Source organism: Lolium perenne, chromosome 7 (assembly GCF_019359855.2).
Source record: "Lolium perenne isolate Kyuss_39 chromosome 7, Kyuss_2.0, whole genome shotgun sequence".
NCBI classification, from domain to species: domain Eukaryota; kingdom Viridiplantae; phylum Streptophyta; class Magnoliopsida; order Poales; family Poaceae; genus Lolium; species Lolium perenne.
Window position 1 is genome coordinate 297,510,075 of NC_067250.2, and position 18,649 is coordinate 297,528,723.

At 48.5% G+C, this 18,649-nt stretch overlaps 1 protein-coding gene across 1 annotated transcript; it reads right to left on the reverse strand.

The window, feature by feature from the left end:
* Window positions 1-989: 989 nt before the first annotated feature.
* On the reverse strand, window positions 990-5,785 carry LOC127312106 (probable alpha-glucosidase Os06g0675700). The gene is made up of 4 exons (XM_051342567.2): window positions 5,481-5,785; window positions 3,557-4,227; window positions 2,883-3,113; window positions 990-2,803 (listed from the first exon to the last, which is right to left on the reverse strand). Exons 1-4 carry the CDS (start codon window positions 5,699-5,701, stop codon window positions 1,275-1,277), a joined length of 2,652 nt encoding a protein of 883 aa, XP_051198527.1. The 5' UTR covers window positions 5,702-5,785; the 3' UTR covers window positions 990-1,274.
* Window positions 5,786-18,649: the final 12,864 nt, after the last annotated feature.

The window sequence follows — 18,649 nt, forward strand, 5'->3', positions numbered from 1 at the left end:
ATGGGGGGGCCTGGCTCGCCGTCGAGCAACACCCTGGTACTCGCCGTGGATAGCAGGATGGACACCAGCTCGCGGAACCTCGGCCCAAACCCAACCTTGCGGAGGACCTCCATGAGGAACCCCCAAGATACAGAGTCGAAAGCGCGCGCTATGTCCAGCTTGAGCATCACCCGCGGCTCCTTCTCCCGGTGGAGGAATCTAGCAGTCTGCTGGACCAACATAAAGTTGTCGTGGATGCAACGCCTGCGAATGAAAGCGCATTGGTTGCGATCCACCAGCGCCTCCATCCGGGGGGCCAGCAGAGTAGCCAGAGTCTTAGCCACCAGCTTGGCGAAGACGTGTATAAGACTAATCGGCCGGTAGTCACCCAGCGCCGCCGCATCCGGGCGCTTAGGCAGCATGATCATCAGCGCCTGATTCAGACCTTGGAACCTCATGCACAAGCTTGGTCTGATCACGGGAGATGAGGCGCCGTCGGTGGCGGCCCTGGAAGCTTACCACAAGATGTATGAGCTACCCCTAACGGATGATATGATCGAGGCGATCGCGGAGTTCTATGGATGGTCTCTACCTCGTCTTCCGGAAGAACAGGAAGTGCACCTTGCCAGTTGCCATTGCTAAAAAATGATTCCACGTCCGGGGGCGCAGTCCACGCCGAGGGAGAAGGTTCTCAGCTGGATCATCTTCCCCGGGAGGATATATCCAGCATGCAGCTTCCTCATGAGCGGCCTGCATCTGATCTGGACTAGACGTAGTAGCCGCAATGAGGAAACTATATATTTTATTCTGATGAGGACGGTGCAGTAGCTGCATAGCTGAAGAGCTAGGTGTCAGGTATTGACGTAGATAATCCTAGTGGTTTATATAGTGGCCAAATTGAAACCTTTCAAGCGGCAAATAATATTCCCCATATTATCGATCTTATACAAGTGGATTGCTATTATCTAAAATTCTACACAAAGGAATAAAAAGCTTTTTGCACCATCAAATGAGTGCTCATGATGAATTTTCATTTTTCAAGAATGACAGCAGCGTCTGACTCATCTCAAGGTGAAAAATGTTTACCTTCTGTGCACACTGAACATTTGTGATAGTACAAGAATTGCTTCACATATGACAGTTAATGAACTAAATTGCTAGAACGATCAACTAATTGATGCCTTGATAAACTTCGATTTTTTTTTTGATGCCTTGATCGTGCCATATATTTGGGCCTCAATTTCTCGTCTTTATTCAATCCAATCTTATACACCAATGCTCAAACTGTCTAAAGCTTAATAGGACATGGCGACCTTCAGCTCAAATTCCTCTCCGACGACGAGAGACAGCCCGCCGACGTGGGCGGCGCCGAGCCCTCCTCTGCTCCTGTAACTGGTGCTGACTGCCCTATTGAACTGCACCGCCGCGCCGTTGACATAGACGGCGAAGTTTCTGGCCGGCTCTGTTGACTGGAGCCCCATGATCACCACCTTGCTGATCAGCAGGGTCCGGCTCGGCGCGTACGAGTTGTGCACCACCTGCGACCTCAGCCTGATCTTGCCGTCGCTCCACGTCGCGCAGCTGAACTTCACGAGGCTGAACTCGCTTCTCGCCCCGCCCATCTCCGGCGACTCGCCGTCGTCCAGGAACAGGTCCCCGGCGGCCGTGCCGTCCTCCGCAAGCGCGACCAGGAGGTGGAACGGCGTCCGGCGCGCCTGGGCCGTCGTCATCGCGCTCTGCTGCAGCGGCAGGATGCTGCCGCCGGCCACGTGCACGTACGGCGAGTCCGGCAGCGCAGGGAGCGTCACGCGCTCGCCGGAGCGCGTGTCGACGGCGAGCGAGTGGTTGTAGATGCAGAACCACCGGCCGGCGGGGAAGTAGGCGTCGACGGTGGTGGCGCCCTGCTCGAGCACCGGCGACACGAGCACGCCGCGGCCGAGCAGGAACTGCCTGTCCACGCCGTACGTGGCGACGTCCTCCGGGTAGGAGAAGAAGAGCGGCCGCGCGATGGGCGCCCCCGTGGTGTGCGCCTCGTGCATGAGCGTGTACATGTACGGGAGCAGCCGGTACCGGAGGCCGAGCGACTTCCTCGCCGACGCCGCCACCGACGCCCACAGGTACGGCTCACGCCGGACGGTGTCGATCGCCGAGTGGTCCCTGGCGAACGGGTAGAACGCGCCGAGCTGGATCCACCGCCCGCATAGCTCCTCGGTGGTGACCCCACCGAAGCCACAGATGTCTGCGCCGATCATGGGCACACCGAAGAGGCCGAAGCTGAGCATGGTATTGATGGAGTATCGAAGGTCGTCCCACTTCGCGGCATTATCGCCCGTCCAGTGTGCGGTGTACCGGCCGGAGCCGACGAAGGTTGACCTGCTGAGCACGAATGGGCGGCGGCCGGTGTCCCGGAGCAGCGCGTGGTTCGTGGCGCGGGACTCGAGCAGGCCGAAGAGGTTGTGCGCGTCGTACTCGGACACGCCGCCGTAGTGCATGGCGGAGGCCGGCGTCGTCTTGCTATTGATGGGGCGGTGCACGCCGCTGTTATTGATCCGGTACGGCGGGTCGTCGAGCGCGTTCATCGGCTCCGGGTTGAAGAAGGTGGTGATCTCGTTCATGTCGATCCACAGCCCGTCGACGGGGATGGTGCGCCGGAACAGGGAGATCTCGTTAGCCCAGAATTCGTCGGCGCGCGGGTTCATGAAGTCCGGGAAGTAGACGTCGCCCGGCCACACGTTGCCGAGGAAGTTTGTGCCGTTCCGCTTCAGGAAGATGTCCTGCTTCATCCCACGGACGAACGTTCCGTAGGTCGGGTCGATGCTGATCCCTGCACATCACCAGATCGATCAGCCACCACTTTGTTTTACCATTCTTTGTACATTTGACCGACTCTTGCCGTTGTGTACCTGGGTCTAGGATAAGGACGTATTTCTGGCCGTTTTGGTGGAGCCGGTCGACGAACGGACGGAGCTCGGCGAAGCTGAAGTTGGCCGGATTGAGGGTGAAGTCCTGGAACTTGTTCATGTAGTCGATGTCCGTCCACATCACCTCCAGCGGGATCTTGGCCTTGGCGTAGCCGGCCACCACGCCCTTGAGGTCATCCACGTTCAGGTACCCGTACCTGCACTGGTGAAAACCTGCAGCGCCACGCCATGGCACGCGCGTTCAAGAAACACACTAGTGTGCAGAGTGGGCGATTTCCACAAAAATAACCCTTTATGGGAAAAACAGCACGAAATGACCCTCCGGCCAAACTATTTCACGTCTCTAACTCTTTTGTGTGGCGCATTTGCGAAGAGCGTCGCACCTGTCTATGTGGCAGCCGTGAGAGCGGCGTCACACATTGTCGGCTGGCAGGCTCGAGCCGTCATGTATGACAGAATGTGTGGCGCACTTGTGCACTTGTAAAGGGAGCCACATAAAAGGGTGTGACGCTCTTGTGAAGGGCGCCACACAAAAGGATTAGAAGCGTAAAATAGTTTGGCAGGAGAGTCATTTCGTGCAATTCATACCCAAAGGGTTATTTTTGTGTAAATCGCCGTAGAGTGGCAAGAAGAAGAATGCAATGTCAGGTTCGTACCAAATGACCAGTACGGCATGGGCGCAGGGCGGCCGACGAGCTGGGTGTACTGGTCGACGACGGCGAGCGGGGATGGCCCGGCGAAGAAGTAGAAGTCGAGGACGCCGCCGATGACCTTGTAGGTGACGTATGACCCGCCGTACAGGAGGTCCATCCCGTTGCTGTTGAGGAGGAGCACGCCGTGCGCGGTTCCCGGCGGCCGCACGTCCATGTAGAACGGGTGCGAACCGTAGAGGTTGACGTCCACGTTGGAGGCCACGATGTCGGCGGTCCAGAGCGTGAAGGTGTCGTTGTGCCGCAGCCGGAAGGTGCGCTTCGTCTGCTCGCCCAGCCCGTACAGCGATGCCCGGTCCGCCGGCAGCGCCGACGTTAGCTCCAGGTACCGGTCCTTGAAGACGAGGTTCGGGGAGGTGTCGAAGAGGACGTCGCCGGTGGAGCGGTGGGAGACGGTGAAGCGGAACGGGGAGGCGTGGATGGTGAAGACGAGGTCGGAGCCCGCGGTGGACAGGACGCGGGTGCGCGGCGGCGAGGAGGAGTCGCCGTTGCCCGGGAGCGGCATGTTGAGGTAGACTTCCTCCGGTGCGGGGCGCGGGATGATGTCCTGTGGCACCTCCCATCGTGGGTGGTCGGCGTCGGTGATGCGAACGCGCAGCCTGGTGTCCGTCTCCAGGCTGCCAACGGCATGACAAACGCAAACGGTGAGCAAAGTAATATAAATCGAGATTACGAATTTATCAATGAAGTGGTCGCATGGCCTAATGGATAAGGCGCTCGCCTCCGGAGCGGGAGATTCTGTGATCGTTTGATCGTCAGAACACTTCACTCTTTCTGGGTGTCGGTTAAGTACTCTTTTTGCCCTGTACTCCAGCAAAGGATGGCAATCGGTATGGTATGGATAGGTAATGGATATAAACTTCTACCTATATCCATATCTATGGGTATAAAACTTTACCCATGCCTATACCTGCTGGGTAGGTCAAATTGTATACAAGCCACTCACAATTTTACATTTCTTGACAACAAATTTGATTAAAAAAATAAATTATCTCAACTCAATAACAGGTAGTTGAGTACGTAAAAATTAACAAAATATAAAAAACACATTCTCATATTTTAACTCATAAGTCAACAAAATTTGACGTGTCACATAAGAAATTGAAAATAAACGGGCAGGGTATGGGTATACCCGCGAGTACGAGGCCATACCCGTGCCCTACCCATGACTTAGCGGGCAGGATATGAGTACTACCTAAGGGCATTAAAAAGTACCCATGTGGGTACGGTGTCCATGGATACCCGTACCCGTGGGTAAAATTGCCATCCTTAACTCCAGCATACCCGCACTGTGGGTAAAATTGACATCCTTAGCTCCAGCAATCTCCTGTAGCACTTACTGTCCGCTAAGTTTTCCTAATCATTACTCTTTACGAAACATGAACAAATCACAAACAACTGGGATTTTTTTCTGAAGCATACTAATTCCACTCCCACCCAAAATTCCAGCATTTTTCTGGCTTGTGGGGTTCGAGTTCCAGTGTGATCGTTTGATCGTTCGAACACTTCAGCATTTTTGCACGTCTGTCTTTTGTAGCACTTACTATCTGGTAGGTACTCTCTGTTCCGATTAAATCGACACTAGCTTGGGGTGGTGTTCCATTGAATAGCTAGCTAGCTCGTGTCGATTAAAACGGAATGGAGTGAATAGTCCCAATCATTTCTTAAATCAGCTCTAATCTTACATGGAAATGAAGAAAAATCACAAACAATTGGGATCTTTTCCTGAAGCAATACTAACTCCACCCTCCCAAATACTCTAGCTCTGTACCCCCTACAGTACTCTACACACTACACTGAATGATCTCAAGTGATCACGAGGCTAAAGCTCATCGTACCCTAGTCAATGGTGCGATCATATCATACTTGCCTTGCAGTGAGGGAGAGCCTCTGCACGTCTGGCCCGAGCTCCGCGAGCGCCGGCGTCTCGCCGGCGAGCTCCAGCCGCGCCGACAGCGCGCTCCCCGACCCGGCCACCGACACGACGTTGTACCCGCAGCAGTCATCGCCCCGCGACACGGCGAGGGAGCCGACGGCGAGGAGGAGCAGGAGGAGCAGACAGCTAGCTGGCGCAGAGCGCGGCGTCGCCATCAGAGAACGCACGCGAAGCGAAGACGACACCGGTGTGTGCAGCGCAAGGAGACCGGCAGCGGGCCAGCTGAATACTTAATAATGTGTGACGGGATTCGCGCCAGTATAAATAAGCAGAGCAGTGGCGATCGATCAATCGGGCAGGTGATCGATAGCGACTTTAGCGGTGTGGACTCACTCTCGAAATCGATCCAGCGAGCTGGGAAAATATATTGCTCGTTCTCGTGATTGGTGTGGAGGGGAAGATCTGTTTATGAAAAAGAGAGCTGGACTGAAACAGCAAGTTTTGTTAAAAAAAAAAAAAAAACAGCACGTGGATACAGATCAGTTTTTCAACACCTTTTTTCTTTATATAATCTTGCAGACGAGCCATGCGTTTTCTGTAAAGCTGGGTTGACGTGATCAGTGAGCTAAAAGCTAAAAGGCAGCTTAAATTTCGATGAATTTAATTTCGATGGTTTTAACTTATAATTACTCCTATATATACTAGCAAATTACCTCTGCTTCGCTACGAAATCATAATAATAACACAAAAGTATTTTATGTATGAGTTTTTTAAAATATTACCATGCGTTGCACCAGAAAAATATATTATCAACCGTTATAGTGTTTGTCACATCTTCTTCTATTTATAGCAAAGACAATCATACTAATAAGATCAGATTGTAAGTGCGTTGCAACGTGACGGAAAATCGAGAAACACAAAACAACACAGTCATCTTCTCTCAAATAGTCAGCTGTGAGAACCTGAGAAGCCCCCCCCCCACCCCCCCTCCCCCCACGCGTCGCCCTCCTCTGGCGACCAGGGGGAAACCCTAGCCGCCGCCAGTAGTCCCTCCTACACCTCTCCTCCCTGCTTCGCCGCCGCCGGAGGGGGGCCGGCAAAGCCGCGCGCTCCCCGGGGAAGGTGGCGGCGGGGCGGTTCTCCTTTCCCTCCCGCGTCCCCTGGCGAGAGGGAGCTCGTCGGGCGCTGGTGGAGGCGTTGGCGCGCGGGCGGGGAGCGGCGGTGGTGCGGCGGCGGCGCTGGCGGGGCGGGGCATGGCGGCACGCGCTCGGGCCCAGATGGGCTCCGGCGGGCCAGCTCGAGATCGCCCAGTTCGCGCTGGCTTGGCCCGTGGTTGCCGGGGCTGTGGCGAGGCCCTTCTTCTCGGTCTTCTCCGACGATGCTGCTGGAGCGCACGGTGCTGGATGGCGGGGCGGCGGCCCTGCGGGTGTGCTGGAGGCTCTGTTGCGTTGAGGTGTGGTGTCCACCTGGTTGGTCGTCGACCCGTGTGGAGCGCAACCTCGGGGCTGGCGTGTGGTGTCGTGTTGTAACGGTTTTTCGGCTAGTTTTTCTCATAAACGGGCCAACTCTTTCCTCCTATCTCAAGAAGAGCTCTAAGGCTGGTGCCAATGCATCACCCCACTATAGCCTCGCAACGTCGCCTTACCCTCACTCTCACCCCACTCTCACCCCACGGTGCCAGTGCACGGGCTATAGTGCCAGCTCTCACTTCTCTCTCCTCCACATCACCATTTCTTTTTCAGATTAAGTTATTTCACTCGATTTTTTTTAGACATTCAAAATAATGCAAGAAAATTATTTTATTCAACTCAAAATATTACCGATTACATAATAATTAATAAAATTGCATAATAAATTTTAAAAATTACATAAAAAATAAAAAATAAATTCTACTCCTCTTCCTCCTCCTCCTCCTCGTCGTCATCATCTCCCAGACCAAGCTCTTTTTCCACCATCTGGATGGCCTTCGCATGTTTGCGCTTTTCTGCTTCGTTCATGTCGGCGGTTGATCGGTCTTTCATTTTGTTCCATTGCTTGAGTAGCTTAGCCTTCACTAAACCATTCCACATGTTCTTCATCGCGAAGGATTTACTTACTACCTCACTGCTTGATGAGGATTCCTTCCCCTTCCTCCTATCCTTACGTGCCGCGGCCTTGGCCCTATCGCGGCCCGTTGGACGCTCCTCCTCCGTCGTCGCCTCGCTAGAGCTGTACTCACCAGAAACTCCCAGACGGCTTCTCTTGGCAGTGGAATCGGTTCCACTACCAGGACCATGTTGTCCTTTCCACTTCGCTTCATTGCGAACAGCTTCCCACCAGTGGTGCCGTCTGAACGGCTGAGTCACTCTTTTGTCATTCGCGTACCTCTCCATTGCCGCCTTCATGACCATTGCATCGTCTGCTCCACTCTGACGTAACGCTTCTTCTTGGATGTGGTATGCATTGAACAGGGACACCTCCTTGTTGTAGGCGTTTCAATGATCCTTCAGTTGCTTCGAGGTCCGACGACGGGCAGGATCCGAGGTAGAGTTGAAGGTTGCAGCTATCTGACCCCAAAAACTATTGCCGGTCTTGCAATTACCGGCGACAGAGTCCTTGGAGTTAAAAATCCAAGCATGAACCTACCCCGAAATAGATATTGTTAGTGAAAAATCCAAGGAAGAAGGACGCTTTGGTACGATTGTTTCCGCGGCATCGGACTCGTAGCTTGGAGCACTGGCTTCAGGAGGTGGTGGGGGGTACGGACCATATGGCGCGTATGGATACGGAGGTGGAGCGTATGAACCGTACGAAGGTGGTGGGTAAGGAGGTACAGTCCCACTCCCGCTACCTGTAGGTGGAGCATGTGGAGGTGGTGGGGGGTATGGATACGGAGGCGGAGGGTATGAACCATATGGCGCCGGAGGTGGAGCGTATGGCCCATATGGCCCCGGAGGTGGTGTGCCGGAGGAGTATAAAACTCGGGGAAGCGGCGAAGAACCGACATTGGAGCGACGATGTGTCGGAGAGACATCATCTAGGTGTACTGGTGACCCGTCGTGCTGCAAGAGATCCGTGAACGAGGTCGTATCTGGAGTCCAACCAGACATGGTGGAGAAGATTTGAGAGAGTGAAGGAGATGAATGAGATGAAATGGGTGTGGAGTGAGTGAAACCATATGGGGCGTATTTATAGGGGGTGGGGATGAAATTTTGGGGTTTTTTGGCTTTTTTTCGAATTTTTTGAGCCAGCAACGGCTTCCCCAACGGCTAGCTGACGTGGACGAATCAGATCGCGCCACGTCAGCTAGCCGTTACCCCCTCCCTCTTGCCCGCGCTGTCGCCCCGTGCTGCCAACACTGCCGCCCCCTCTCGCCCTTTGTCGCCTCCCTCTCGCCTTCAACGCGGCGGCGGCAGCCGGCGGTAGCGGGCGCTACCGCCGGGCGGTGGATCCACCGCCCCGCGCTGCCGTCTCGCCCGCCTGTCGCCTCCCTCTCGCCCCGTCGCGGGCGGTAGCGCCCCTCCTCCAGCCCGCGTTGGCACCAGCCTAAGCTCCCCAGGGTTTTCACGCCCTGTGGTTGCTCGGGACGTGTCAGCGTGCGTTTGGTTAGTTGATGTCATACCGACTTCGCGTGAGTGGTGGCAGTTCGTTGGCGGTGGTGGGTTTGGGTTTTCCTCGTGTCTCGGCGTCGGACGCTTCTCCGACGGCTAGCTACGTTTTCGTCTCATCATGCTTGCTAATATTTCGCTTCTCTTGTTCCTGAAACTGTGCCGTCGGGGCGGTGCCGTTGCCCGCGTTCTTCTGGTGGTTGGTGTCATGGTGATGGCTATTTCTTCCGCCGTCGGTGAGGTGGGGAGTGGCTGGGCGAGGGTGGCGGACGAGGATGGGCCCCTTCGTCCTTTCATGGGGTCTGGGGGATGTCCTACTTGCGCGGGGTAGCTGGCCCATGGTGATTTTCTGGCCGGCTCGTTGTTCCCCTTCTAGATTCGATCTAGAGTAGATTAGTTTCTCCCACCACCAGCTTCTCCTCCCCCACCTCCCCTACGACCCTTGATCCCACCCGTTTGTGCTGCCTGGCCTCCTGGTCGTCAGCGAGCTCGGCCTGGCCGGCATGGAGCTCGCGGGCACCACGGACAATCCCCACCCAGGTTGAAGTCCGAGCTGCCTTCAACCTGATCTCTTGAACAACCGCCAGATTTGCAGCCAGATTCTTCCACGAGCTGCTGGTGGTCGCCTCTTCTCCGATTTGTCGTGGCCAGCGTCCGCACTACTGCAGGTCGCACTAGCTGGGGGTATGGTCTCCTATGCCTTCTCTCCTTCCCCATCTGTCCTTTTTTGTAATAACTATGGGAAATCACGAACAAGCTGCCAATGGTTGGATCGATGGATCTCATTCTTTCGTTAAACAATGGACTATGCGTGCAAATTGGCATGATTTAGTCTGCCCAAGGTTTGAGTTCATATTTCTGGTGATTATTGTTTCATAAAAAGCTTGTGTGAGGATAAAGTCAAAAGATAAACAGAAAGCCTTCATCGTTAATGATAAAAGGTTGCTGTAATTTAAAGTACCTTGACAGAGGGTTCAAATTAAACTCCCAAAATGTCTTATATTTAGGAAGGGAGGGTGTACTTTACGTGGTCAATTTATAAGTATTTCTAAAAATTGTATATGTGTAATAGTTGCTAGAATATGTGGAAATGGTCCTAAATTCTTGCTACAAGTTTATAGGTCGTTGTGGCAATATATGTCTATTTGGCAACTTTGATCTGCGAAACTTTATACTTATGCGAAGTATGCCATTTCAGGTCTGATTATTGCAATAAGGTACATAGCAGTGAATTTTGTAGCATTAGTGAGCCCTCCAATCTACAAGGCCAAGGGAAATATAGCATGTTTTAGCAAATCCAGTTGAAGATCTAAGATGGAATTCAGCAGTTGTTATGCATCCAGTAATCTAACCATAACTCAAAAAATGAGATTCTGGATATGTGGCCTTACTTAAAAAGAAAATACAAGTCTATACTCTGTTGGCCTTTTTGCTGTTCTTATCGAATTGAGCCTAGCTGGTTTCTTATATTTCCTAATTCTCTTTGGTGTAAAGATTTTGAGGGGTTTGTGTCGGAGAACGCATTTTCCTCCTGTGGTGCATTGGTTGGTCATTGCTGTGAAATTTGTTTTAGGTTCTGCTTGGCTGATGTTCCGCTTGTTGCTTTGCAGATTGGTTGGAAGCGGGGAGCACAACGGCGGCAGACCCATAATCGTTAATAATCTATCAACAACCAGTTGCAAATCAGATGGTGGCACAGGTGCTGGACACTACAACGTTTTTTCCAGATCAGCAAAATCGAGCCATACACCATCGCTGCCCTACCACCGATCTTGAGGTGGAAGATCCCTACAGCGTTTGTCCTCTTTTCTTCCCATTATGCATGCATTACAATAATTTAGATGACAGATTCAGTGAAATTGGTTCATCAGTGCACTTTTTACTTATGTGAGTGCTCCTTCATTTTTTTTTAGCTTTATTTAACTTCATGCTTAGCCAACATCCTTGCCTATTTACGGGAATGTTCGGTGCAGAGAAGACCAATCTATTTTCAGGCTCATGTATGCATGCGTAGTTTCTTTGGTAACTGCATTTACTTCTGTGAATATGAGTTGGATTCAGAGGATTTTATTTACTTTGCATGCACGATTACAGTTCTGCCCGGTCAGAATAAAATAAAATCCACTGTATCTTTGGATATTGCATCTCTGTGTCAAAAGAAGTTTGATTCATAGTATTTTGTTTAATGTACATGCAGAGTCACAGTTGTTCTATCTTTTCTATCTTCTTTTGACGTGGGTATTTCAGGAACAGAAAAGAGCATGTTACATGCCGTCAGTTGCCATTTTAGGACCATAGCATGCCATTTGCAAAAAAAAAAGCCTTCTAAAATACTTTGATGATCCCGGTTGCTCCTGGAAATGCAGATTTGTTTGAGAGCCTTTATCTAATATGCATGCCTAGACAGATTTCCTCCCATTCAAAACAAATACATTGCTTTAGAACTTTGTTGGATACGGGAAAATGAGAAAAATGAGGTACTATGTAATGCATTTTATCATCGTTCCATCGTATAGGGCTATAGCTTAAAACGATGAATTGCATGTTTACTGATCCCGCGCTAATCTATGGTTGTGAAAGCTATATGACTTTTTGATTCCTGATTTGAGCCTACCTTTACAATCACAGTTGCCTCCAAAGAGATTTGGCCACATTGTTGTTTCTCAAAATTGTTTTGTACATTCACTTTTCAGATCACTGTGAGGATTTAAAACAAAAGCAAACCACCGTAATGTTTTGTTTGTTTTTAAGGCTACCGAAATATAACGAGTCAGTACATCAGCAAGCAGAACATGAGGTTTACTAGGAAGTAAATTATGTAAACAAGCAACATGTTCGACGCATAGCTCATGTTGTGCACGGATCTAATATAGTATTAATCCAAGGCCCCAAATGTTCTAATATAGTGTTATTCTTCTACTATGTGCTATCAACGAGTAGGTCGTGCCATCAAACCATGTATTTTTTTTCTTTCACAAATGACAGGTGAACCTAGATTTTAGAGAAGTTAAGTGTGTTTTTGGAGGGAGGTTTCTTGCCTAGCATAGGCATGCTTCTTGCACTACCGAAAAAAAAGATTGAGTCATGGTGTGTTAACTAGATGATGTTTGGCAGTTGGTCAGCTTGTTACCATGGGATATTGTATAGGTTTTAATTCATTGTAATAATATTAGTTGTAGGTGTTCAGTTGTGAAATGACAATTCATGGTATTGTTTGTGAAGTTATCTACAACTACATTTGTTACTAACTATTCAATGTTCTGGGTTTGAATTAAACTCCCAAAACGTCTTATGTTTAGAAACCGGGGGTGTATTTTACATGGTCAATTTATAAGTATTTCTCAAAACTGTATATGTGTAATAGTTGCTAGAATATGTGGAAAAAATGTCCTAAATTCTTGGTAGAAGTTAGGTTGTTGTGGCAATATATGTCTACTTATGAATATTAATGAATGAGAGGTTGATTTTATCTTTGTCAATCTTGTATCGCTCAAGTAACTAAGGGTTATTGAGTAATGTTTTAGCAAGAAGTTATGCATCTATTAACTATGTCGTAATAGCAAAGGTTTTGTTTACCTGGAGAAGCTATAATAGAAATTATGTATGTTATATAATGTTGTCAAGTTAGAAATTAGCTTCTGACATATTTTCCTTTTTATGGGTGCACCCTGATTATGTTACTCTATCTACACGACTCCTAAGTAGCTAACTTATGGTGCCTTGCTCTTTTTTTTTAATATGGGGCTTGTGGGTAATCTCTGGCAGCAGCTGCAAAAACCACTTCTGCCACCTATAACGGTATCTGATCCTTTTATGGACGAATTCGGAGCTTCTAACCAACTTTAACTGCTTTGCAGGTTGATCAATTAATTTATAAGTCGATTAATTTGACTGATTTTTAGCATCGTCCATGTGCATCTCACGTATTAGTAGCTCATCGCTGCCTACTATGTTCTCCTGTAAATGAAGGTGCTGAGTTCCATCTTTCAGAAGACGAACACGTACAAGATTGAACAGCTGATGTATGTATATAGACAAGTAAAGCTTTCTTGGTTACGGATGACATCCTCCAGCTGACTCTCTCGAACGTTCAGCCATCATCTATATTTAAGTGCTTGGGTTTGCGCACTCTAGAGTATGTTGGCAGATAAGAGTTGTACTGATCAAGTCTGCATTAGGATTCCATGGCTACGCTCTGCATAGTAGTGTGCTTTTGGTGTACATCTTCTGCAATTTTTCTACTTCATTTCGGAAAAAGATATTGTTTTGTGAAAGAGTCTTTGGACCCATAAAAAGCGGTATAAGAAACAGACCATGGCATGCTGCCATAAAATGAAAATACATAAGCCAACATATGAAAAACATGAAAGAAAATATACATGTTTGTGGTGCGACACGCTCGAGGTCCATCTAGTATCAATGAAAGGCAAAGCTTTTGCCTCATTTCAAAAAAAAAAAGAACCTGAGAAGGGCATTATTTATCCATCGCGCCCAAATTCCTGCAGCCTAAGATAATTTCTGGCAAACATAGTTAAGTTGCTTTCCGATACTATTAACGTTAGGTAATTAGGTTCATTTGTATGTAGATTTAAGTTGCTTGCAGAACATAAATAAATTGTTTCTAGAAACATAGTTAAGTTGCTTTCTCATATTATTAACTTTAATTTTGCAGTAATTAACTAAGTTCATTTTACGTAGATTTAAGTTACTTGCAAAACATAGATAAGTTGTTTCTACGAACATAATTAAGTTGCTTTTCCACGCTATTAACCTTGAGTTCATTTGCTTAGATTGAAGAAGTTGCTTTTGCAAAATAGATAAGTTGTTTGTGGCAATGTAGTCAAATTGCTTTCCATGCTATTAACTTTGAGTTTATTTACGTAGACTGAAGTTGCTTTTGTAGCATAGATAAGTTATTTTTGGGCAACATAGTTAAGTTTATTACGTAGACTAGTCTATTTTTTGAACACCGATTGGGGGGAGGGGGTGTTGTTTTACTTTTGTAATTTATTTTTCTCCATTTGAAGTTAATTTATCGGTTTGTAAGTTGTTTTTTGTCACCATCGACAAGTTGCTTTTTCAACATTTTAATTAAGTTGAATGGGCAGATTAGTGTAACTTGCACTTTAATTTCGAGGTGTGAAAGGACGAGATGTCGCCAAAGGGGGGGGGGGGGGGGGAATAGGCGTTTAAAAACTCTTACGGATTTGGCTTGTAAGAATGCGGAATTAAACTATGTTTATTCTACAAGCACAAACCCTAAATATGCTAGGCTCACCTAAGTGCAACAACAACAACTAGAGCTAAGCAAGATAGGCACAAGATATATGTAGCACAAGTGATAGCAAAATATATGTACTTCAAGCACGATGGCTATCACAAGGAAAGTAAGCTCGGGTATAGAAATAACCGAGGCACGCGGAGACGAGGATGTATTCCCGTGTTCCCTTCCTTTGCAAGAAGGTACGTCACGTTTGGAGGAGTGGAGGTCCGACGAAGGATTCCCCAACGCCACGACGGCTCACCCTATTCTCCGAGCCAAACCCACGAAGGATAATGGCCATTTCCTTATGGTTAGCTTTTCCTCCACTCCGGAGATGGCAAGCTCCAAAACCACTTCACAAGCTCCACGAAGGAGAAGCCCGGACCTCTTCACAATCTTCCTTGAAGAGATCACCGGAGCACCAACCGCCAAGCCAACTAGGAGGTCTCCCTCCAAGAGTAACAAGCTCACGGTCTCTCACTCGAACTAATCGTGGTGGAGAGCTCAACACTATGCAATGATGCAAAGCAAGAACGCTAGAGGTGTTCAAATCCTTCACACTCAAATCCCACCAAAGCAACAAATGCTAGGATGAGATTAGAGAGGAAGAACAAAGAGGAAATCAACAAATGACTCCAAGATCTAGATCCAAGGGGTTCCCCTCACTTAGAGGAGAAATGGATTGGTGGGGATTGTAGATCTAGATCTCCTCTCTTAGATCCCTCAAGAATGAGCAAGAATCATGGGGGGAATCTGTTAGTCGTGGTGGAACGATGCGTACCCCTCCGGGGGCATCGGCTGCATGTTTATATAGGTGTAGGGAAAAGCCCCCATACGTGGCATACAAGAGGTATACGTGTACGTGTCGGAGTACTACTCCGTACCCGTACACATATGATTACATTGTCTAACATCCCCCCTTAATCTAAACCACGGGAGAGGTTTAGATTACGCTTAAACTCATCTAGAGATTTTACAACAAGAGGTTTAGTAAAGCCATCAGCAACTTGGTCCTTGGTAGAGATAAAGCGGATAGCAAGAGCATTGTTCGCAACACGCTCCCGAACAAAGTGATGATCAATCTCAATATGCTTGGTACGAGCATGAAACACTGGATTAGCAGACAAGAACGTGGCACCCAGATTATCACACCATAAGACAGGGCGCTGTCGAAGCTGCACACCAAGTTCACGAAGAACAGCTTCCACCCATATCAACTCGGTAGTAGCATTAGCCAAAGCTTTGTATTCAGCTTCCGTACTGGAACGGGAGACAGTAGCTTGCTTTCGAGCACTCCAAGAAACTAAATTCGGACCAAGAAAGATAGCAAATCCTCCAGTAGAGCGGCGATCTTCAAGACTGCCTGCCCAATCAGCATCTGAAAAAGCACTGAGAAGTGTAGAAGTGGACCGTCTGAATGTAAGGCCAAGCTGAGATGTATCCTTAACATAGCGTAGTATCCTTTTAGTTGCAGTCCAATGAGCAGTGGTAGGAGCATGTAGGTACTGACAAACCTTATTCACAGAGAATGAGAGATCTGGCCGTGTAAGAGTGAGATATTGCAGGGCACCAACAATGCTGCGATACTGACTACTGTCATCAGGACCAAGAGGGGTACCTTCATGCAAGGAAAGGGGCTCAGATGGGGACATCGGAGTAGGAGCTGACTTACAATCAATCATACCAACTCGTGTAAGAATGTCATGAGCATATTTTTCTTGAGTAAGGAGCAACCCATCACGTGTGCGTTTTACTTCAAGGCCAAGAAAGTAATGGAGATCACCCAAGTCTTTGATAGCAAAGTTGGCCATTAGATTCTTGAGCAAAACTGAGATAGCAGCATCAGATGAACTAGTCACAATAATATCATCAACATAAACAAGAACAAAGATGATAATACCAGACTTGGCATATAGAAACAGAGAGGTGTCAGCCTTGGATGGAAGAAATCCAAGCTCTTGTAACTTGGCACTGAGTCGAGAATACCATGCACGAGGTGCCTGTTTCAAACCATAAAGAGCTTTATCAAGTCTGCAAATATATCTGGGGGTATCAGGATGTTCAAAACCAGGGGGTTGTCTCATATAGACCTCCTCTTCCAGAACACCATGAAGAAACGCGTTCTTGACATCTAGTTGCCGAAGACTCCAACCACGGGAGACAGAAATAGATAGAACAATTCGTACTGTGGCTATCTTGACAACAGGACTGAAAGTGTCTTCATAATCGAGACCATACCGTTGCTTGAATCCTTTCGCAACCAACCGTGCTTTGTAACGATCAATAGTACCATCAGCACGTCTCTTTATGCGGTAGACCCATTTGCAATCAATGACATTTTTGTTGGGACTAGGAGGAACAAGAGTCCAGGTCTTGTTCAACATGAGAGCATCATATTCATCTTGCATAGCAGCACGCCACTGTGTGTCTTTGAGAGCATCAGGTAAATTTCGAGGTTCACCTGTGGAGGAGAGCATACCATATCGTACAGTTCCATCAGTATACTGTTTAGGCTGACGTATACCTTTTTGCAGATGGGTGCGAGGGCCTGGTGGCGACGATGGTGGTGCAGCAGGAGCATCAGATGCCATCGCCGAAGATCCGGCAGAAGAAACAGCCGGCGAAGACACATCAGAGGGCACAGCATTGTGTGCCACACCCGATCCAGAAGAAGCAGCGTTGTCGCTGTCGGACAGGGCGTCCGCGTCGGAGGAGACAGACGGAACCCCAGCGCCACACGGCCGAGGCGGAGTGGAGGCGGGCGGGGGTGGGCGCGCGGCAGACGGGGCCGCAGCAGTCGGGCGCGCGGGAGAGCAGGGCGCCGACGCGGAGCACGAGGCGGAACCGCGCGGGGACCCAGGCGAATCCACCTTGGGATCGCTGCCAGCAGGGGAATGTTCCCTGGAATCTGCATCATTGTTTGTGCCAGATTGAGCACTTTGCATGCTGATTTCAGCATAGGATTCTGGAGGCTGTAGAGCATCATTTTGTACCAAATTTTCAGCAGTTGGAGCATCAACCTGCGACACAAAGACAGGAGGAACACAAATAGGCACAATAGTAGACATATGATCATCAGCGTGTGAAGCAACCTCATGGGGAGTGGACGTGGGAAGTAAAAGAATTTCCTTTTTAAGGAGAGCACCGGCATTGGGATGAAGTTCTTGGAACGGAAAGACATTCTCGTCAAAGACAACATCACGAGATATGTAGACACGGCCTGTGGAGACATCTAAACATTTGACACCTTTATGGAGAGGACTATAGCCAAGAAACACACATCGTTTGGAGCGAAAAGCAAGCTTCCTAGCATTGTAGGGACGAAGGTTGGGCCAACATGCACAACCAAAGGTTCTAAGAGCATCATAGTTTGGTGTAATCTTGAGGAGACGTTCTGTAGGAGACTCAAGGTTAATGACTTTGCTAGGAAGGAGATTAATGAGAAAGGTGGCTGTGAGAAAGGCTTCATCCCAATATTTGAGAGGCATAGAGGCATTAGCAAGCAAGGCAAGGCCAACCTCAACAATATGACGATGTTTTCTTTCAGCGGAGCCATTTTGTTGATGAGCATGTGGGCAGGAAACATGGTGTGTAATACCCGATTTTTGAAAAAAGGCATTGAGTTTTTCATACTCACCACCCCAATCAGTTTGCATAGTAACAATTTTCTTATCAAATTTGCGCTCAACATAACTTTGCCAATTTAGAAAAGCTTGATAAACATCAGAACGCTTTTTGAGCAAATAAATCCAAACAAACTTGCTATAGTCATCAATAAAGCTTACATAATAGGCATGTTTCCCAACAGAAATAGGTGCAGGACCCCATACATCAGAAAAGACTTGCTCAAAGGGAGTAGTAGATCTACTGGTGGAGATGGGATATGGCAACTGGTGACTCTTAGCTAGCTGACAAGAATCACAGACATATGGGGTAATTTCTGGGGTGTAAGCTATTTTATTCCTTCTAAGAACTTGTTGAACGACAAATGAAGACGGATGTCCTAGACGACGGTGCCATGTAGATGATGAAGGCTTTATTGTGATGAAAGCGTGCTTGGAGGACGCATCAGAAATAGGCATCAGGGGATAGAGTCCTCCATAGCAGGGGCCTTTAAACAGAATTCGCCGTGTTGCTTGGTCCTTAATCAAAAAGAAGAAAGGATGGAACTCAATGAAAACATGATTATCAAGAGTAAATCGGTGAACAGATAATAGGCTTTTGGAAGCACTTGGAACATGTAGGATATCACGAAGATTGAAGGAGTTATTAGAGGTGCATAAAACTGAATGACCAATGTTACTAATGTGCAT

Coding starts and splice junctions, on each gene's coding strand:
- LOC127312106 (XM_051342567.2), bottom strand. CDS start 5,701: ATGGCGACGCCGCGCTCTGCGCCAGCTAGCTGTCTGCTCCTCCTGCTC. Junction 3,114..3,556: donor CATGCCGTACTGGTCATTTG/GTACGAACCTGA, acceptor GTGGCGCTGCAG/GTTTTCACCAGTGCAGGTAC. Junction 2,804..2,882: donor CGTCCTTATCCTAGACCCAG/GTACACAACGGC, acceptor GGTGATGTGCAG/GGATCAGCATCGACCCGACC.